Consider the following 22,808-nt stretch of genomic DNA (forward strand, 5'->3'; position numbering starts at 1 on the left):
GTATATGGGGCTTTGGTGACAAAACGGATGGCACTGTGATAGACTACATCCAATTTGCTGAGTAGAGTGTTGGAGGCTATTTTGTAAATGACATCGCCGAAGTCAAGGATCGGTAGGATAGTCCGTTTTACGAGGGCATGTTTGGCAGCATGAGTGAAGGAGGCTTTGTTGCGAAATAGGAAGCCAATTCTAGATTTAACTTTGGATTGGAGATTCTGAATGTGAGTCTGGAAGGAGAGTTTACAGTCTAACCAGACACCTAGGTATTTGTAGTTGTCCACATACTCTAGGTCAGACCCGTCGAGAGTAGTGATTCTAGTCGGGTGGGCGGGTGCCAGCAGCGTTCGATTGAAGAGCATGCATTTAGTTTTACTAGTGTTTAAGAGCAGTTGGAGGCTACTGAAGGAGTGTTGTATGGCATTGAAGCTCGTTTGGAGGTTTGTTAACACAGTGTCCAATGAAGGGCCAGATGTATACAAAATGGTGTCGTCTGCGTAGAGGTAGATCTGAGAGTCACCAGCAGCAAGAGCGACATCATTGATATACACAGAGAAAAGAGTCGGCCCAAGAATTGAACCCTGTGGCACCCCCAAAGAGACTGCCATAGGTCCAGACAACAGGCCCTCCGATTTGACACATTGAACTCTATCTGAGAAGTAGTTGGTGAACCAGGCGAGTCAGTCATTTGAGAAACCAAGGCTATTTAGTCTGCCAATAAGAATGCGGTGGTTGACAGAGTCGAAAGCCTTGGCCAGATCGATGAAGATGGCTGCACAGTACTGTCTATTATCAATCGCGGTTATAATATCGTTTAGGACCTTGAGCGTGGCTGAGGTGCACCCATGACCAGCTCGGAAACCGGATTGCATAGCGGAGAAGGTACGGTGGGATTCGAAATGGTCGGTGATCTGTTTGTTAACTTGGCTTTCGAAAGGCAGGGCAGGATGGATATAGGTCTGTAACAGTTTGGATCTAGAGTGTCACCCCCTTTGAAGAGGGGGATGACCGCGGCAGCTTTCCAATCTCTGGGGATCTCAGACGTTACGAAAGAGAGGTTGAACAGGCTAGTAATAGGGGTTGCGAAAATTTTCGGCGGGTAGTTTTAGAAAGAAAGGGTCCAGATTGTCTAGCCCAGATGATTTGTAGGGGTCCAGATTTTGCAGCTCTTTCAGAACATCAGCTGTCTGAATTTATGTGAAGGAGAAGCGGGAGGGGCATGGGCAAGTTGCAGCGGAGGGTGCAGAGCTGGAGGCCGGGGTAGTGGTAGCCAGGTGGAAAGCATGGCCAGCCGTAGCAAAATGCTTGTTGAAATTCTCGATTATTGTAGATTTATCGGTGGTGATAGTGTTTCCTAGCCTCAGTGCAGTGGGAAGCTGGGAGGAAGTGCTCTTATTCTCCATGGACTTTACAGTGTCCCAAAACTTTTGGGAGTTAGTGCTACAGGATGCACATTTCTGTTTGAAAAAGTTAGCCTTTGCTTTCCTAACTGCTTGTGTATATTGGTTCCTAACTTCCCTGAAAAGTTGCATATCGCGGGGGCTATTTGATGCTAATGCAGTACGCCACAGGATGTTTTTGTGCTGGTCAAGGGCAGTCAAGTCTGAGGAGAACCAGGGCCTGTACTGGATGTCACCTTGTGTTTGCTGAATGTCCTGAATATAATGTCCTATTGGAACATCCTGGGGACCTTTTTGTAATATTCCATAATGGTCATGCCACAACCTTATAGTAACTTTCCATCTGTAACAATCCAGGACCTGCCAAAAATGTCCCCTTGTGGTCATTTAATGTCTCAAGGACAACGTCTTGTCAGAACCAAATAGGAACCTATTTTTAACATTCCCTAGTGGACATCATAAGACCTTATTTTAACGTTATACTGCGACCAAACCGGGACCTGTACTGAGCGTCCCTTTATGGTCCCAAGGTTAACTTAATGTTTTAATGTTCCTAGAACGTTCTCAGAATAGATGGGATAACAGTGGTATAACTTCTCCTGAAAAACTAAAAGGGTCCTAATGGGACCATCACCGAAGGTCCTAAGGAAGTCCCCTGTTTGCTGGGTGCAATGTACCACACAGGAAATAAGAAGTGAAGGACTTGTGTCGTAGATATCATAAGCTGTCTCTTCTCTTTCAGATATTTATGTTTTTGGTGTGGGGGCAGAAATTAACGAGGAGGAAATCAACAAGTTGGTGTCGAAGAAGGATTCAGAAAGGCATTTCTACAAACTAAAGGATGACACCAAACTGACATCCTTGTTCAAAAAGATTATAGGTCAGTGTAGGATTGAATGGGTGTTCATGTAGTGTGTACAGATTTAATTAGCGCACATCGGTGTACAGTATCATAGGTGTGTTATTTTTCTCTCTGCTTCTCTGTAGATGAGAGTAACAGTATAGGCCTGTGTGGGCTAACCTGGGACCGCGATGGCGTTGATTTGAAGGCTTTCAAACGCCAGGAATATCCTTGGCTGGTCAAAATCTCTGTCGATGTAAGTCAATCAGCAACAAATAAGAGATATTAGAGAAACATTTTACATAAAAGAGAAACTACTATGCAGCTAGTGTGTAGGCATGCTACAGTATTTCTCCTTCTTCCATTTAGGTCGGAAGTGAGCATAGCTCTTGCATGGGTGCCCTCGTTACACCTAGATTTGTCCTTACTGCTGCTCACTGCTTCAGGGAGAAGCAGATAAGTAGCATTAAAGTCAACTTCCCTGATCAGAAAGGTACTGTGCTTCTCTGAACTTCCCTGGGCAATGTGTTAATTCATTGTAATGCATTTGTTAAATTCAATTGTAGCTTATTCTCTGATGCCTTTTACCTTGGTTTCAGCACATGGTCAGGTGTGAGGCAAACACCTGATCAAAAAATAAGATCATATATTTGTCTGTAGATTCAGAAATGCCGGTGGAGCAGAAACCTATAATTCATCCAGAATATGATGTCTTTAAGAAGAAGGACAAAGGGGTTTCAGAGTTTTATGACTACGATGTGGCACTCTTGAAGTTGGATAGTGATGTCCAAATGTCTAAATATACCAGGTAAGTCAGGACATGGTAAGCCCAAAATGTGGCATGGTTTGAGGACAGAGGACAACTCTGAGAAATGTATCTGTATTTTGCAGGCCCATCTGTATTCCTTGTACTATATCATCCATCCGTGCATCAGGTCTCCATATTTCAACAACCTGTAAGGCACAGGGTGAGTGATATCATTTATCTAATGACTGTAGGTGTGTCATAACTACAGAAACATAAGCACACAGAATATGAGCAGAAACTATTTATAGCACCAATGATCAATAGGCATGGAGGCTGCACAACCAGATTAAACCATCCTATCCCAGCCCCCAGGACGCCTCTTTCCTTTTTAGTAAAAATAAATACATTTTTGTAGGTCAACTTGTTTTTTGGAGTCCAGCTTTCTTCTTTTTAATTGTTTAAAAATAATGTTAGAGGGGACAAAAAGTTATTTTATAGTCACCGTACATCTAGTCTTCCAAATCTTATTGTTCACTATAGATCTTTAGTACGCCTCTTTCCCATAGCCTAACAACCATAATATAATGTTCTGCACGTGTTTCTTTACACACAATTGTTTTTACATAGCTCCTGCTCACCCTCCCTCTCACTTCACATTTCTGTTTACTCACCCTGTTCTTAACCCTTGATTGTTGACCAATGACCAGTCATCAGCATTGGCATGGAAAGGCAGGCTCACATTTCCAGATTAGGGACAGATCTAAATCTACTGGGGGGAGGAGTCGTCAAACTTTTTTTTGTTGCTTTGGGAAGGGTTGTGTGATAGTTTTATTGGGCATGGGAGGGTATTGCATTTTTTCACTGGTTTACGTTCACTCTTTTGCAGGTTTTACTATATAATTTCTTCCATCCTAGCAAAATTTCTCTATCCACCATTCATAGTGACGAAAGTGGTCATGGATGTCAAGGGAAGCCATGCTTCCCCAAAACATTTGGTCTCTGTGTTTCATAATTGTTCTTCAATTTGCAAGACGCAGAATGTATCTCACCTGGAGAAAGCATCCGAGCGAGCAAAACATCGCCCCTCTCTCAGTATGATGCTGTCTGGTCAAAAAGAGTATGACATTGATACCACCCGTAGCATTGAATGCAAGGGAAGCCAGTGAGCATTTGGCCTCCCTTGATAAAAAGTATTGTACAATACATTTTTGTATTGACCTTGTTGTGCAGTGCTCACTTAACTGAAAGGTGGCGCGGTGGTCCTTCTTGTGGGCTCTAGAAAGAGCCCCGAAATCCCGACTTGGAATTCCGAGTTGGAGGACCGTTCAAAATTATTTCCCGTATTTTCCTAGTCTGAGCTAGTTTTATCTGAGTTCCCAGTTGTCTTGAACTCACTGAAGTCTGAGATTTCCCAGTTCCGAGTTTCCAGTTGTTTTGAACGTGCCAGAAGTCATGCTGGATTGACAGCATGGCCAATGTATTCAAACCTTTCTGGCCCATGGCGTTTTTCATGATATCCAATTGGTAGTTACGATCTTGTCTCATCGCTGCAACTCCCCTACGGACTCAGCGAAGGTCAAGAGCCAAGCTGCACTGCTTCTTGACACACTCCTTGCTTAACTCGGAAGCCAGCCGCACCAATGTGTTGGAGGAAACACTGTCAAACTGACAACAGAAGTCAGCTTGTAGGTGCCCGGCCTGCCACAAGGAGTTGCTAGAGCACGATGAGACAAGGACATTCCGGCCGGCCAAACCCTCCCCTAACCCAGACGACGCTGTGCGCCGCCTCATGGGTCTCCCACTCATTGTTGAATTTGCGATATCCAACTTGTTGTATAATGTTTATGTCCAATGGCCGATGAGCACCGATACGTTTTATCTATAATTTCTCTTCATATGACAAGGATTGAAAAGCACTTGCCAGTAGATTGCCGACTTCATGCATGATGATGACTGCTTGTCAATCAAAGCTACGGTAGATGTAATGTAAGTCTATGGCAGCACCCAAGAGGCTTGAATTTTCAAGCTCTACCCGTAGATTTTGCGATGAAGTAGTTTCCCCATGAATGACAGAACACTAAGCCAATCACGACAAACATTACCACCTCTACGCTCCGTATCCGTATTTTCTGCTGGCTGCCCCACCACCACAGAAAGCACTGAGCTAGGCTGAAACACCTGCATTTTGGAGCTGCCTTACTCAAGAAAGCAAAAAAGAGACCATGTTTGTATACGCTTTTATTAACTCAATGATTTATTTATTTTACATTATTTGCTAACTGATATGTGACACGTATTAATGCCAAAATTACATGCAATATATATATATACAGTGGGGAGAACAAGTATTTGATACACTGCCGATTTTGCAGGTTTTCCTACTTACAAAGCATGTAGAGATCTGTAATTTTTATCATAGGTACAATTCAACTGTGAGAGACAGAATCTAAAATAAATATCCAGGAAATCACATTGTATGATTTTTAAGTAATTAATTTGCATTTTATTGCATGACATAAGTATTTGATCACCTACCAACCAGTAAGAATTCCGGCTCTCACAGACCTGTTAGTTTTTCTTTAAGAAGCCCTCCTGTTCTCCACTCATTACCTGTATTAACTGCACCTGTTTGAACTTGTTACCTGTATAAAAGACACCTGTCCACACACTCAATCAAACAGACTCCAACCTCTCCACAATGGCCAAGACCAGAGAGCTGTGTAAGGACATCAGGGATAACATTGTAGACCTGCACAAGGCTGGGATGGGCTACAGGACAATAGGCAAGCAGCTTGGTGAGAAGGCAACAACTGTTGGTGCAATTATTAGAAAATGGAAGAAGTTCAAGATGACGGTCAATCACCCTCGGTCTGGGGCTCCATGCAAGATCTCACCTCGTGGGGCATCAATGATCCTGAGGAAGGTGAGGGATTAGCCCAGAACTACACGGCAGGACCTGGTCAATGACCTGAAGAGAGCTGGGACCACAGTCTCAAAGAAAACCATTAGTAACACACTATGCCGTCATGGATTAAAATCCTGCAGCGCACGCAAGGTCCCCCTGCTCAAGCCAGCGCATGTCCAGGCCCGTCTGAAGTTAGCCAATGACCATCTGGATGATCCAGAGGAGGATTGGGAGAAGGTCACGTGGTCTGATGAGACAAAAATAAAGCTTTTTGGTCTAAACTCCACTCGCCGTGTTTGGAGGAAGAAGAAGGATGAGTACAACCCCAAGAACACCATCCCAACCGTGAAGCATGGAGGTGGAAACATCATTCTTTGGGGATGCTTTTCTGCAAAGGGGACAGGACGACTGCACCGTATTGAGGGGAGGATGGATGGGGCCATGTATCGCGAGATCTTGGCCAACAACCTCCTTCCCTCAGTAAGATCATTGAATATGGGTTGTGGCTGGGTCTTCCAGCATGACAATGACCCGGAACACACAACCAGGGCAACTAAGGAGTGGCTCCGTAAGAAGCATCTCAAGGTCCTGGAGTGGCTTAGCCAGTCTCCAGACCTGAACCCAATAGAACATCTTTGGAGGGAGCTGAAAGTCCTTATTGCCCAGCGACAGCCCCGAAACCTGAAGGATCTGGAGAAGGTCTGTATGGAGGAGTGGGCCAAAATCCCTGCTGAAGTGTGTGCAAACCTGGTCAAGACCTACAGGAAACGTATGATCTCTGTAATTGTAAACAAAGGTTTCTGTACCAAATATTAAGTTCTGCTTTTCTGATGTATCAAATACTTATGTCATGCAATAAAATGCAAATTAATTACTTAAAAATCATACAATGTGATTTTCTGGATTTTTGTTTTTGATTCCGTCTCTCACAGTTGAAGTGTACCTATGATAAAAATTACAGACCTCTACATGCTTTGTAAGTAGGAAAACCTGCAAAATCGGCAGTGTATCAAATACTTGTTCTCCCCACTGTATATATATACAGTGAGGGAAAAAAGTATTTGATCCCCTGCTGATTTTGTACGTTTGCCCACTGACAAAGACATTATCAGTCTATAATTTTAATGGTAGGTTTATTTGAACAGTGAGAGACAGAATAACAACAAACATGTCAACAATGTTATAAATGTATTTGCATTTTAATGAGGGAAATACAGTGGGGAAAAAAAGTATTTAGTCAGCCACCAATTGTGCAAGTTCTCCCACTTAAAAATATGAGAGAGGCCTGTAATTTTCATCATAGGTACACGTCAACTATGACAGACAAAATGAGAAAAAAAATCCAGAAAATCACATTGTAGGATTTTTTATGAATTTATTTGCAAATTATGGTGAAAAATAAGTATTTGGTCAATAACAAAAGTTTCTCAATACTTTGTTATATACCCTTTGTTGGCAATGACACAGGTCAAATGTTTTCTGTAAGTCTTCACAAGGTTTTCACACACTGTTGCTGGTATTTTGACCCATTCCTCCATGCAGATCTCCTCTAGAGCAGTGATGTTTTGGGGCTGTCGCTGGGCAACACGGACTTTCAACTCCCTCCAAAGATTTTCTATGGGGTTGAGATCTGGAGACTGGCTAGGCCACTCCAGGACCTTGAAATGCTTCTTACGAAGCCACTCCTTCGTTGCCCGGGCGGTGTGTTTGGGATCATTGTCATGCTGAAAGACCCAGCCACGTTTCATCTTCAATGCCCTTGCTGATGGAAGGAGGTTTTCACTCAAAATCTCACGATACATGGCCCCATTCATTCTTTCCTTTACACGGATCAGTCGTCCTGGTCCCTTTGTAGAAAAACAGCCCCAAAGCATGATGTTTCCACCCCTATGCTTCACAGTAGGTATGGTGTTCTTTGGATGCAACTCAGCATTCTTTGTCCTCCAAACACGACGAGTTGATTTTTGACCAAAAAGTTATATTTTGGTTTCATCTGACCATATGACATTCTCCCAATCCTCTTCTGGATCATCCAAATGCACTCTAGCAAACTTCAGACGGGCCTGGACATGTACTGGCTTAAGCAGGGGGACACGTCTGGCACTGCAGGATTTGAGTCCCTGGAGGCGTAGTGTGTTACTGATGGTAGGCTTTGTTACTTTGGTCCCAGCTCTCTGCAGGTCACTCACTAGGTCCCCCCATGTGGTTCTGGGATTTTTGCTCACCGTTCTTGTGATCATTTTGACCCCACGGGGTGAGATCTTGCGTGGAGACCCAGATCGAGGGAGATTATCAGTGGTCTTATATGTCTTCCATTTCCTAATAATTGCTCCCACAGTTGATTTCTTCAAACCAAGCTGCTTACCTATTGCAGATTCAGTCTTCCCAGCCTGGTGCAGTTCTACAATTTTGTTTCTCGTGTCCTTTGACAGCTCTTTGGTCTTGGCCATAGTGGAGTTTGGAGTGACTGTTTGAGGTTGTGGACAGGTGTCTTTTATACTGATAACAAGTTCAAACAGGTGCCATTAATACAGGTAACGAGTGGAGGACAGAGGAGCCTCTTAAAGAAGAAGTTACAGGTCTGTGAGAGCCAGAAATCTTGCTTGTTTGTAGGTGACCAAATACTTATTTTCCACCATAATCTGGATTTCTGGCTCTCCATAATCTGGATTTCTTTTTCTCAATTTGTCTGTCATAGTTGACGTGTACCTATGATGAAAATTACAGGCCTCTCTCATCTTTTTAAGTGGGAGAACTTGCACAATTGGTGGCTGACTAAATACTTTTTTCCCCCAGTGTAAGTATTTGACCCCTCTGCAAAACATGACTTAGTACTTGGTGGCAAAACCCTTGTTGGCAATCACAGAGGTCAGACATTTCATGTAGTTGGCCACCAGGTTTGCACACATCTCAGGAGGGATTTTGTCCCACTCCTCTTTGCAGAACTTCTCCAAGTCATTAAGGTTGAGGCTGACATTTGGCAACTTGAACCTTCAGCTCCCTCCACAGATTTTCTATGGGATTAAGGTCTGGAGACTGGCTAGGCCACTCCAGGACCTTAATGTGCTTCTTCTTGAGCCACTCCTTTGTTGCCTTGGCCGTGTGTTTTGGGTCATTGTCATGCTGGAATACCCATCCACGACCCATTTTCAATGCCCTGGCTGAGGGAAGGAGGTTCTGTCGTAGAAATATTTGACTCGAAAGTAGTCAACTCCAAAATATCTCTCAAGAAACTGGAGCTTGTGAATAAAAAAATTAGACTTTATTATTGCGTAACAAAGCCGAGCTGCTCCATGGAACACCTGGTTCTCCTTGGCTCAAAGATCTCCTTTTATACAAATACAAGTGCACAATCATGTTTACATAGCATATACAGTTACTCCCCTTAGGGCAAATGATTAACTTATTTTAGTGCCACTCTACCCTTATCTTTCAACGTCCAGATGTCACATGTGGTTTACTCCAAAAGGCCATGGGCGCTTTTCCATATGAGGCCTCTTTCCCTTATCTCATTATATTGGTGGCGTGGCTCAGACACTTTCTTAAAAAATAATATACATACATTCATTAAAGCACGGTTACACACTGCATTGATTATATTCCTTATTTAGGCATGCATCTGGATTATAAAATGTCAATCATGTTTACTATATTTTACCTTTGACATTTCCCAACATTTTGCCTTAATGATACATACAATATTTATATAGTTCTCACCCAAGATTTGACAGTACATGGCCCCGTCCATCGTCCCTTTGATGCAGTGAAGTTGTCCTGTCCCCTTTAGCAGAAAAACACCCCCAAAGCATAATGTTTCCACCTCCATGTTTGACGGTGGGGATGGTGTTCTTGTGGTCATAGGCAGCATTCCTCCTCCTCCAAACACGGCGAGTTGAGTTGATGCCAAAGAGCTCCATTTTGGTCTCATGTGACCACAACACTTTCACCCAGTTCTCCTCTGAATCATTCAGATGTTCATTGGCAAACTTCAGACGGGCCTGTATATGTGCTTTCTTGAGCAGGGGGACCTTGCAGGCGCTGCAGAATTTCAGTCCTTCACTGCGTAGTGTGTTAACAATTGTTTTCTTGGTGACTATGGTCCCAGCTGCCTTGAGATCATTGACAAGATCCTCCCGTGTAGTTCTGGGCTGATTCCTCACCGTTCTCATGATCATTGCAACTCCACAAGGTGAGATCTTGCATGGAGCCCCAGTCCGAGGGAGATTGACAGTTATTTTGTGTTTCTTCCATTTGCGAATAATCGCACCAACTGTTGTCACCTTCTCCCAAGCTGCTTGCCGATGGTCTTGTTGCCCATTCCAGCCTTGTGTAGGTCTGCAATCTTGTCCCTGACATCCTTGGAGAGCTCTTTGGTCTTGGCCATGGTGGAGAGTTTGGAATCTGATTGATTGATTGCTTCTGTGCTTCTGTGTTATTCTCTCTCTCACTGTTCAAATAAACCTACCATTAGAATTATAGACTGATAATGTCTTTGTCAGTGGGCAAACGTACAAAATCAGCAGGGGATCAAATACTTTTTTCCCTCACTGTGTATGTATATATATATACAGTTGAAGTCGGAAATTTACATACACCTTAGCCAAATATATTTCAAATCAGTTTTTCACAATTCCTGACATTTAATCATAGTAAACATTCCCTGTCTTAGGTCAGTTAGGATCACCACTTTATTTTAAGAATGTGAAATGTCAGAATAATAGTAGAGATTGATTTATTTCAGCTTTTATTTATTTCATCACATTCCCAGTGTGTCAGAAGTTTACATACAGTCGTGGTCAAACGTTTTGACTATGACACAAATTCTAATTTTCACAAAGTATGCTGCCTCAACTTTGATGATGGCAATGTGCATATACTCCAGAATGTCATGAAGAGTGATCAGATGAATTGCAATTAATTGCAAAGTCCCTCTTTGCCATGAAAATGAACTTAATCCGCAAAAAACATTTCCACTGCATTTCAGCCCTGCCACAAAAGGACCAGCTGCCAACATGTCAGTGATTCTCTCGTTAACACAGGTGAGAGTGTTGACGAGGACAAGGCTGGAGATCACTCTGTCATGTTGATTGAGTTAGAATAACAGACTGGAAACTTTAAAAGGAGGGTGGTGCTTGAAACCATGGTTACCTGCAAGGAAACACGTGCCGTCATTATTGCTTTGCACAAAAAGGGCTTCACAGGCAAGGATATTGCTGCTAGTAAGATTGCACCTAAATCAACCATTTATCGAATCATCAAGAACTTCAAGGAGAGAGGTTCAATTGTTGTGAAGAAGGCGTCAGGGCACCCAAGAAAGTCCAGCAAGCGCCAGGACCGTCTCCTAAAGTTGATTCAGCTGCGGGATCTGGGCACCACCAGTGCAGAGCTTGCTCAGGAATGGCAGCAGGCAGGTGTGAGTGCATCTGCACGCACAGTGAGGCGAAGACTTTTGGAGGATGGCCTGGTGTCAAGAAGGGCAGCAAAGAAGCCACTTCTCTCCAGGAAAAACATCAGTGACAGACTGATATTCTGCAAAAGGTACAGGGATTGGACTGCTGAGGACTGGGGTAAAGTCATTTTCTCTGATGAATCCCCTTTCCGATTGTTTGGGGCATCCGGAAAACACCTTGTGAGACAAGGTGAGACAAGGTGAGCGCTACCATCAGTCCTGTGTCATGCCAACAGTAAAGCATCCTGAGACCATTCATGTGTGGGGTTGCTTCTCAGCCAAGGGAGTGGGCTCACTCACAATTTTGTCTAAGAACACAGCCATGAATAAAGAATGGTACCAACACATCCTCCGAGAGCAACTTCTCCCAACCATCCAAGAACAGTTTGGTGACGACCAATGCCTTTTCCAGCATGATGGAGCACCTTGCCATAAGGCAAAAGTGGCTTGGGGAACAAAACATCGACATTTTGTGTCCATGGCCAGGAAACTCCCCAGACCTTAATCCCATTGAGAACTTTTTTTTTTTTTGTCATTTAGCAGACACTCTTATCCAGAGCGACTTACAGTTAGTGAGTGCATACATTTTTTTTTAAATTGTATTATTATATATATATATTTTATTTTTTTCTCATACTGGCCCCCTGTGGGAAACGAACCCACAACCCTGGCGTTGCAAACGCCATGCTCTACCAACTGAGCTACATCCCTGCCGGCCATTCCCTCCCCTACCCTTGTGGTCAATCCTCAAGAGGTGGGTGGACAAACAAAAACCCACAAATTCTGACAAACTCCAAGGATTGATTATGCAAGAATGGGCTGCCATCAGTCAGGATGTGGCCCAGAAGTTAATTGACAGCATGCCAGGGCGGATTGCAGAGGTCTTGAAAAAGAAGGGTCAACACTGCAAATATTGACTCTTTGCATAAACTTAATGTAATTGTCAATAAAAGCCTTCGACACTTATGGAATGCTTGTAATTATACTTCAGTATACCATAGTAACATCTGACAAAAATATCTCATAACACTGAAATGCACAAGGTCCTCTACTCCGACAATTAATCCACAGATAAAAGGATAAACCAAGTGAGTTTCTAGTTCTCTCCTCCTTCAGGCTTCTTCTTCTTTGGACTTCATATGGCGGTTGGCAACCAACTTTAAGGTGCATTACCACCACCAACTGGACTGGAGTGTGGACCTCCGTTCATCTTTCAATTACCCACGTGGGTATATGCTCCTAAAAACCAATGAAGAGATGGGAGAGGCAGGACTTGCAGGGCGTTTAGTGTCAAATAGAACCGAGTTCTATTTTAGCGCCTGGCCACGCAGACGCGCGCGAGCAGTGTGGGTGCAATGATTGAATAACATGTATGTGTACATTTATTATGCAAAGCTCGCGCTCGCGCACGCAACACGTTCGGTGTGGCCAGCTTTAGAAGAAGACAGAAAGGATCCATCAAACGCATTTGGTGTGTCATCATAGTGGTTTCTGACTCAGGGTTGGACTCGCTCTGGTGGAACAAATTTAAATGTGCAGCTTTTTTTTTTATACACTGAATTTAATGTCATTGAGAAAACAGAAAGGTGGCATAATGTATTTTGTTCCGCAAACATCGTTTCTAAATTTAAAAGTAATCCAAGAAGTAATCATTTACTTTTTCAAAAGTATCTGTAATCTGATGATAATATTTTTGCTGATAACGTAACAGATTACAGTTTTTTTGTAACGAAATTACATGTAACTGATTACATGTGATCAGTTACTCCCCAACAATGCCTACATGTAACATGTAGCCCAGCCCTGTCTACACATTGCGTTGGGGCAGAACAATCTGCGTTTTATCCATAAATAACATATAATTGTTATTTCGCTTCTCAATGACCAAGCAACACTGCACGATTTGATGGACAGCACATCATTGAAATTCGCCAGAGTAGCCTACTGTTCCACCTCTGGGCAACACGTCAATCATCTCGTTTATTATCAACAGACAAAGGTGGTTTATAGTTACAACAGACAGATACGTTTGTACAATATGTCAAAGTTTGTACACCAGACAAAGTCTGATCATTGCCATGGGGTTTAGGAGAACAGGAAATAAGGGGCAGCAGCAGTGGAGGGATCAGCAGCTACGTATAAAATGGTGTGTATAAAGCAGAAGGTACAGTTGTTTAGCTATCGGGAAAAGGTGTGACAGGCAGCCACTCCGTAATCAATATTCAATGTGCGTTTACTGTGGTCATGTAGTATGCTATCTAATGGTAGTTGATCTTTCTTTGCCCAGAGGAATTCTTATTGAATCAGAATTCTGTACCTGCCAGATTCATGTCTGAGTGGAATGGTGATATGTACGAGAAGGATGTTCAAATCAAGTTGAAAGAAAAGGTGAGAATGTTTGTGTGTGTGTGAACCATCTCACCAGCAGATTCAAACAGATGTTTGTAATCATGCTTTGAGCGGGCCATGAGCAGGCTGGAATTCAATTAAACATGCCATAGCAATGTTTATGCAGTGTCTAGGTTTACAAACATTCACCCAAACACACATAGCTACTTTTTATTCCGAAAACTGTAAGCGTCTGCCTGTGAAGATAGTCTACTTGGTAAAAAAAGTAGTAGTAAGTCTTGAAAGTACCTTAAACAATTCCACAATCTGATTTGTCCATGGGCTATTAGAATAAGAGTCATGGCATGAATACCACAATGATGGGTTCTGTGAACTCTGACCGTCTCTGTTCCTTTTTCACAGAGGGAGAGCTGTATTAAGGATGCAGAGGAAGCTGAAGGCATTAAAAACTACACGGAGGCTGTGACTAAGAACTTCCTGTGTACAGGAGGGAGAGAAGACCAAGTTGAGGATGTTGCCTGCAAAGGTTGGTTCAATCAATGTATCAAGGAAATGTATCACTATGGAAACTAAACACAGTATTACAGGAAAATTCTGCATACAGTCATTTTGATATTTTCTAACACATCCTATTGCTGTGTAATATTTATGAATGGTAATTTACATGTATGGTCTCTCACCTGGCAGTGTGCAAACACAGGCAGGCTGTATGACATTGTATTACATGTACAGTATGTGTGCGTTTAAAGGTGACTCTGGTGGCGCCCTGTATCTGAAAAATCTAAAACGTCGGATTCAGGTGAGTGTATATATCCTATACTTCCACATTTAAATACTATGTTTCTTTTATCAGCATGGTGCTGGTTGTATCAAGATAAACAGGAAATCACCCCGGTGACATTCTCCTGAGATTTGCAGAATTAGAAGGTTTCTCTTGAAATGTTGAACCTCTAGATGTTTTAATGCCTTTTTAGTTCATACTCAGTTTGTGATGTACTACTTTTTGTTTGAATGTGTTTATTGGAATTAAACTTGGCCACATTAAAATAACAATTCAGTGTCTGTATATTATTAAAGTAATCAACTTATTTTTGCCTTAGGTGGGTGTGATCAGCTGGGGGGTTAAGGACCTGTGTATGAGTAATAATATCCCAAAGCCTCCTTCAACTGCAACTACTCGAGATTACCACATCAACCTATTCCGAATGCAGAAGTTCCTCAAGGAGCACCTAGGAGAAAAAACATATGAAACTGATTATGAGCCTTTAAAATTTGTTGACTGATAATCATATGTGTAACTTGCATACATACACTACCGGTCAAAAGTTTTAGAACACCTACTCATGCAAGGGTTTTTCTTTATTTTTACAATTTTCTACATGTTATAATAATAGTGAAGACATAACACATATGGAATAGACTATAAAATAACACATATGGAATTATGTAGTAACCAGAAAAGTGTTAAACAAATCAAAATATATTTTATATGTGAGATTCTTCAAATAGCCACCCTTTGCTTTGATGAAAGCTTTGCACACTCTTGGTATTCTCTCAACCAGCTTCATGAGGTAGTCACCTGGAAAGCATTTCAATTAACAGGTGTGCCTTCTTAAAAGTTAATTTGTGGAATTTCTTTCCTTCTTAATGTATATGAGCCAATCAGTTGTGTTGTGACAAGCTAGGGGTGATATACAGAAGATAGCCCTATTTGGTAAAAGACTAAGTCCATATTATGGCAAGAACAGCTCAAATAAGCTAAGAGAAACGACAGTCCATTACTTTAAGACATGAAGGTCAGTCAATATGGAACATTTCAAGAACTTTGAAAGTTTCTTCAAGTGCAGTTTCAAAAACCATCAAGCGCTATGATGAAACTGGCTCTCATGAGGACCGCCACAGGAATGGAAGACCCAGAGTTACCTCTGCTGCAGAGGTTAAGTTCATTAGAGTTACCAGCCTCAGAAATTGCAGCCCAAATAAATGCTTCACAGAGTTCAAGTAACAGACACATCTCAACATCACTGTTCAGAGGAGACTGTGTGAATCAGGACTTCATGGTCGAATTGCTGCAAAGAAACCACTACTAAAGGACACCAATAAGAAGAAGAGACCTGCTTGGGCCAAGAAACACGAGCAATGGACATTAGACTGGTGGAAATGTGTCCTTTGGTCTGGAGTCCAAATTTGAGATTTTTGGTTCCAACCGCTGTGTCTTTGTGAGACGCGGTGTGGGTGAACGGATGATCTCCGCATGTGTATTTCCCACTGTAAAGCATGGAGGAGGAGGTGTTATGGTGTGGGGTTGCTTTGCTGGTGACACGGTCTGTGATTGATTTAGAATTCAAGGCACACTGAACCAGCATGGCTACCACAGCATTCTGTATCGATATGCCATCCCATCTGGTTTGGGCTTAGTGGGACTATCATTTGTTTTTCAACAGGACAATGACCCAACACACCTCCAGGCTGTGTAAGGGCTATTTTACCAAGAAGGAGAGTAATGGAGTGCTGCATCAGATGATCTGGCCTCCACAATCCCCCGACCTCAACCAAATTGAGATGGTTTGGGATGAGTCGGACCGCAGAGTGAAGGAAAAGCAGCCAACAAGTGAGAATTCCAAGAGTGTGCAAAGCTGTCATCAAGGCAAAGGGTGGCTATTTGAAGAATCTCAAATATAAAATATATTTTGATTTGTTTAACACTTTATTGGTTACTACATGATTCCATATGCGTTATTTCATAGTTTTGATGTCTTCACTATTATTCTAAAATGTAGAAAATAGTACAAATAAAGAAAAACCGTTAAATGAGTAGGTGTTCTAAAACTTTTGACCGGTAGTGTACATGCTAGATACAGTAGACCTATATTAACAATTGAAATAGAATGTAGCGTAGCCCATGCAGAAGTTGTGAAAAGTAGTTAATTATTTTCAGTCAATTTGATTTTGTTTGTATGTTTATTGTAGGAATATGAAATGAATGTCTGCAACAGTTTAGATTTTTGCTACAAATCAACAGGATTTGGTTTAGTTCAAATGTATATTTGTTGACAGCTCAGTCAAATATCGAATGAAAATCTGCCGTCTTTGACCTGTTGGGTAGTTGATTATGCATCAAAACACAATGATTGCCTTTGGACTTTACTTTGGTCAAGACCCAAAAGATAGTTTTACGGTAAGGGGCATGTTCTGGTTAATTTTCAACCCAGTCAAGTGTTCCGAGAAATTATTATGGATTTTTCCAGTGGTGTTGACAGTTGTGACAATGATGTTATATGTGTCATTGTTAGATTACGGTGGCTTTTGGGCATGGCATTTTGGAATAAATCAAATTAATTGTTAATTTTTCATTTCAATGTATTTGGGTACATCTTCTCATTCTAAATCAGGGATGGGGAATTTGATGGGGGTGGGGGCCACAGATATCCAGAACTCATCATGAGGGGCTGCAGTGGCTCGTGGGTCTGCATAGCTACATCCATACTCCCCCCTTCACCTTGTGAGAAAAACATTTTAGCCGCCTTCCTCATGACAGGGAAGAGAAAATAATTCAGTTTTAAAGTTCATTTTCTGCAATTCTGCACACTTTGCCATGGGGCATTGTATAACTCATTTCATGCAATTCTACTAATTTTGCCATGGGCAGAGAGAAAAATGTGCAGTTTCACAGCTAATTTCCTGCAATTCTACACATTTTGCCATAGGATGGAGGCAAATGTTTGCAGTTTTTAATATGATAACTGATGATCAATGGGCCCCACCCCAGTCGGTAATTCGGCCATGCTTACTACAAGTTTAGATAGCTGGCCGCAAGACTAATTTACCAATAAATAAAAAATAATGCTGACAAGGGCTAATTGAGTGACTGCTGATGCACAACCACATTTCGAAATTGCACATTGTGTATTCTATTATTATTTAAAAAAATATATTGTGAAATTGGTCAACGGGTCTACAGAAGGGACAGACTGCCAGTTGCCCATCCCTGTTCTAAATCAACTAATATGGCAGCTTAATTACTTTAAATCATTTCTACCATTATGATAATATTGTGTCACCAGTAGGATTAGTAACACCAATGATGGTAATACCTATGACAAATTTGAGGTAAACTGAGGATTTTGTTAACTTGGCCCCAGATGCTCAAATTTTATGTGATTTCTCTTCATTTAAATGTAGTAACACCAACAGCACGTTGGATTTACACATCAAATGATCAAAATGTCACGACATGATATGAAAGCATGCAGTTTATTAGGCTACAGATTAAATAAATTAGGATTAACTTCACAGGGTGGTGAATGAAACTGCACGTGGATGAGCTTGATGCTCCTTTCAATAAATGTTGAGGGTTTTATTTGGTGACATGATTGATGCTTGGCTATTGTTTGACAAATAAAAATAATCTTTAAGCACGTTTTATTTCAGTCTCCTCCATCTCCACTAACCGAAGATAATTGTATGGATTTTTTTCTATGAATAATGTAAAATTAACAGCTGTAGAGAAAGACTCATGTGAAGGCCAAATTACAGAGGATAACCTTTTTTGATATACTCAGAGGACTGTTATTAGCATGTTTTAACCACTCCAACAAAATGGTAGATTATCAGATACTCAACAAGAAGGTCTGATTTCATTATTACTGAAACAGGATCCAAGTGGTAAATATCAAGATCCGGTCCATAAAAAAGATTGGAGGCCCCTTACACTGTTGTGATGCAAAAATTCTAGCAAAATGCATAGCGCATAGAATTAAAAAGGTATTGTCTGTAATTATTAATCCTAATCAGACAGGTTTTTTATATGGACAATACGTTGGATATAATATAAGACAAGTACTGGAAACAATAGAACATGATGAAAAATCTGGGAAAGCAGGCCTGGTATTCATAGCTGACTTTGAAAAGGCTTTTGATAAAGTACGACCAGAATTTATATACAGTATATATATTTCAATTTTGGAGAATATCTTATAAAATGGGTTAAAGTTATGTATAGTAACTATAGGTGTAAAATATTGAATAATGCCTACTTCTCAGAAATTATTAAACTGTCAAGAGGAGTAAGACATGGTTGTCCACTATCGGCATATCTACAGTGGGGAGAACAAGTATTTGATACACAGCCAATTTTGCAGGTTTTCCTACTTACAAAGCATATAGAGGTCTGTAATTTTTATCATAGGTACACTTCAACTGTGAGAGACGGAATCCAAAACAAAAATCCAGAAAATCACATTGTATGATTTTTAAGTAATTAATTTGCATTTTATTGCATGACATAAGTATTTGATACATCAGAAAAGCAGAACTTAATATTTGGTACAGAAACCTTTGTTTGCAATTACAGAGATCATACGTTTCCTGTAGGTCTTGACCAGGTTTGCACACACTGCAGCAGGGATTTTGGCCCACTCCTCCATACCTTCTCCAGATCCTTCAGGTTTCGGAGCTGTCGCTGGGCAATACGGACTTTCAGCTCCCTCCAAAGATGTTCTATTGGGTTCAGGTCTGGAGACTGGCTAGGCCACTCCAGGACCTTGAGATGCTTCTTACAAAGCCACTCCTTAGTTGCCCTGGCTGTGTGTTTCGGGTCGTTGTCATGCTGGAAGAGCCAGCCACGACCCATCTTCAATGCTCTTACTGAGGGAAGGAGGTTGTTGGCCAAGATCTCGCGATACATGGCCCCATACATCCTCCCCTCAATACTGTGCAGTCGTCCTGTCCTCTTTGCAGAAAAGCATCCCCAAAGAATGATGTTTCCACCTCCATGCTTCACGGTTGGGATGGTGTTCTTGGGGTTGTACTCATCCTTCTTCTTCCTCCAAACACGGCGAGTGGAGTTTAGACCAAGATTGATTACATTGATTACTCGTCTCCCGAGTGGCGCAGTGGTCTAAGGCACTACATCGCAGTGCTAGCTGTGCCACTAGAGATCCTGGTTCGAATCCAGGCTCTGTCGTAGCCGGCTACGACCGGCAGACCCATGGGGCGGCGCACAATTGGCCCAGCGTCGTCCAGGGTAGGGGAGGGAATGGCCGGCAGGGGATGTAGCTCAGTTGGTAGAGCATGGCGTTTGCAACGCCAGGGTTGTGGGTTCGATAAAATAATGTATGTGCTAACTGTAAGTCGCTCTGGATAAGAGCGTCTGCTAAATGACTAAAATGTAAATGTAAATGTAATGTGATCAGTTACTCCCCAACAATGTTTACATGAAACATGTAGCCCAGCCCTGCCTTGGGGCAGAATAATCTGCGTTTTAACCATAAATAACAACTGTTATTTCGCTTCTCAATGATCATGTAACACCGCACGATTTGATGGACAGCACATAATTGAAAAGTAGCATATGCACAGAAGTATGGTTGTTTAGCTATTGGGAAGAGGCGTCCAGAGAATCTGGACACGCAGCCACTCCGTTATCAATATTCAATGTGCATTTACTGTGGTCATGTAGTATGCTATCTAATGGTAGTTGATCTTTCTTTGCCCAGAGGAATTCCTATTGAATCAGAATTCTGTACTTGCCAGATCCATGTCTGAGTGGAAAGGTCATATGTATGAGAAGGATGTCCAAATCAAGTTGAAATAAAAGGTGAGAATGTTTGTGTGTGTGTGAACCATCTCACCAGCAGATTCAAACAGATGTTTGTAATCATGCTTTGAGCGGGCCATGAGCAGGCTGGAATTCAATTAAACATGCCATAGCAATGTTTATGCAGTGTCTAGGTTTACAAACATTCACCCAAACACACATAGCTACTTTTTATTCAGAAAACTGTAAGCGTCTGCCTGTGAAGATAGTCTACTTGGTAAAAAAAGTAGTAGTAAGTCTTGAAAGTACCTTAAACAATTCCACAATCTGATTCGTCCATGGGCTATTAGAATAAGAGTCATGGCATGAATACCACAATGATGGGTTCTGTGAACTCTGACCGTCTCTGTTCCTTTTTCACAGAGGGAGAGCTGTATTAAGGATGCAGAGGAAGCTGAAGGCATTAAAAACTACACGGAGGCTGTGACTAAGAACTTCCTGTGGACAGGAGGGAGAGAAGACCAAGTTGAGGATGTTGCCTGCAAAGGTTGGTTCAATCAATGTATCAAGGAAATGTATAACTATGGAAACTAAACATAGTATTACAGGAAAATTCTGCATACCGTCATTTAGATATTTTCTAACACATCCTATTGCTGTGTAATATTTATGAATGGTAATTTACATGTATGGTCTCTCACCTGGCAGTGTGCAAACACAGGCAGGCTGTATGACATTGTATTACATGTACAGTATGTGTGCATTTAAAGGTGACACTGGTGGCGCCCTGTATCTGAAAAATCTAAAACGTCGGATTCAGGTGAGTGTATATATCCTATACTTCCACGTTTAAATACTATGTTTCTTTTATCAGCATAGTGCTGGTTGTATCAAGATAAACAGGAAATCGCCCCGGTGACATTCTCCTTAGATTTGCAGGATTATAAATTATTTTTAGTTCATTCTTCTACTACTACTGTTATATTGAATGTGTTTTTGCAAGTTAAACTTGACCACTGCAACAACAAAAAAGAATCACTGTCTATATTATTAAAGCAATCATCTTATTTTTGCTTTCGATGGGTGTGATCAGCTGGGGGGTTAAGGACCTGTGTACGAGTAGTATTCGGCAGCCCCCTTCAACTGCAGCATCTCGAGATTACCACATTAACCTTTTCCGAATACAGACATTCATCAAGGAGCATCTGGGAGAAGAATACATTAAATCGACTTTGAGCCTTTAAAATTTGTTGACTGATAATTTTAGGTGTAACCTGCATACAGTGGGGGGAAAAAGTATTTAGTCAGCCACCAATTGTGCAAGTTCTCCCACTTAAAAGGAAGAATACTGTACCTAGTTATCTAGCTGAATAAACTAAGTTAGTCTATTCCTAGAAAACATTGAACCGCTGTAGTTTACAACAATGATAGTTTCTGAGGTGGAAGTTGGGAGAGTTATATTTGGGTGTTGTGGTGAGGGAGGCCCCGCTCTCTCCATTCCCAGATGTTTAGTTCATTTCATTCCGATATCCTTTGCATTATTGTAGCCATTTTCTGCAGCCTGTCAACTATGCCTCTGCCTATCCCTGTTCTCTCCTCTCCGCACAGGCTATACAAACTTTTCACACCGCTTGGCTGCTGCCTCTCTAACCTGGTGGTCCCTGCACGCACCACCCACGTGGAGTTCCAGGTCTCAGGCAGCCTCTGGAACTGCCGTTCTGCTGCCAACAAGGCAGAGTTCATCTCAGCCTATGCTACCCTCCAGTCCCTCGACTTCTTGGCGCTGACGGAAACATGGATTACCACTGAAAACACTGCTACTCCTACTGCTCTCTCCTCATCTGACCATGTGTTCTCGCATACCCCGAGAGCATCTGGTCAGCGGGGTGGTGGCACAGGAATCCTCATCTCTCCCAAATGGACATTCTCTATTTTTCCCCTGACCCATCTGTCTATCTCCTCATTTGAATTCCATGCTGTCACAGTCACTAGCCCATTTAAGCTTAATATCCTTGTCATCTATCGCCCTCCAGGTTCCCTTGGAGAGTTCATCAATGAGCTTGACGCCTTGATAAGTTCCTTTCCTGAGGATGGCTTACCCCTCACAGTTCTTTGGGACTTCAACCTCCCTACGTCTACCTTTGACTCATTTCTCTCTGCCTCCTTCTTTCCACTCCTCTCCTCTTTTGACCTCACCCTCTCACCATCCCCCCCTACTCACAAGGCAGGCAATACGCTTGACCTCATCTTTACTAGATGCTGTTCTTCTAATCTCACTGCAACTCCCCTCCATGTCTCCGACCACTACTTTGTATCCTTTTCTCTCTCGCTCTCCTCCAACACTACTCACTCTGCCCCTACTCAGATGGTAATGCGCCGTCGCAACCTTCGCTCTCTCTCTCCCGCTACTCTCTCCTCTTCCATCCTATCATCTCTTCCCTCTGCTCAATCCTTTTCCCTCCAATCTCCTGATTCTGCCTCCTCAACCCTCCTCTCCTCCCTTTCTGCATCCTTTGACTCTCTATGTCCCCTATCCTCCCGGCCGGCTCGGTCCTCCCCTCCAGCTCCGTGGCTTGATTAC

The 22,808-nt window shown here is 42.2% G+C and overlaps 1 protein-coding gene across 1 annotated transcript; it reads left to right on the plus strand.

Annotated features, from left to right (window-relative positions):
* Positions 1 to 2,121: 2,121 nt before the first annotated feature.
* Positions 2,122 to 15,060, plus strand: LOC121535624 (complement factor B; the record flags this gene model as incomplete). The annotated part of the gene is made up of 9 exons (XM_045217977.1): positions 2,122 to 2,277; positions 2,385 to 2,494; positions 2,608 to 2,731; positions 2,899 to 3,046; positions 3,130 to 3,206; positions 13,628 to 13,728; positions 14,092 to 14,215; positions 14,439 to 14,488; positions 14,790 to 15,060. Coding segments are annotated over 9 exons (1,073 nt in total), but the record flags the coding sequence as incomplete, so codon positions are not given.
* Between the last annotated feature and the right edge of the window lie 7,748 nt (positions 15,061 to 22,808).

The sequence above is a fragment of the Coregonus clupeaformis genome, unplaced genomic scaffold (genome assembly GCF_020615455.1).
Source record: "Coregonus clupeaformis isolate EN_2021a unplaced genomic scaffold, ASM2061545v1 scaf1307, whole genome shotgun sequence".
Lineage (NCBI taxonomy): Eukaryota > Metazoa > Chordata > Actinopteri > Salmoniformes > Salmonidae > Coregonus > Coregonus clupeaformis.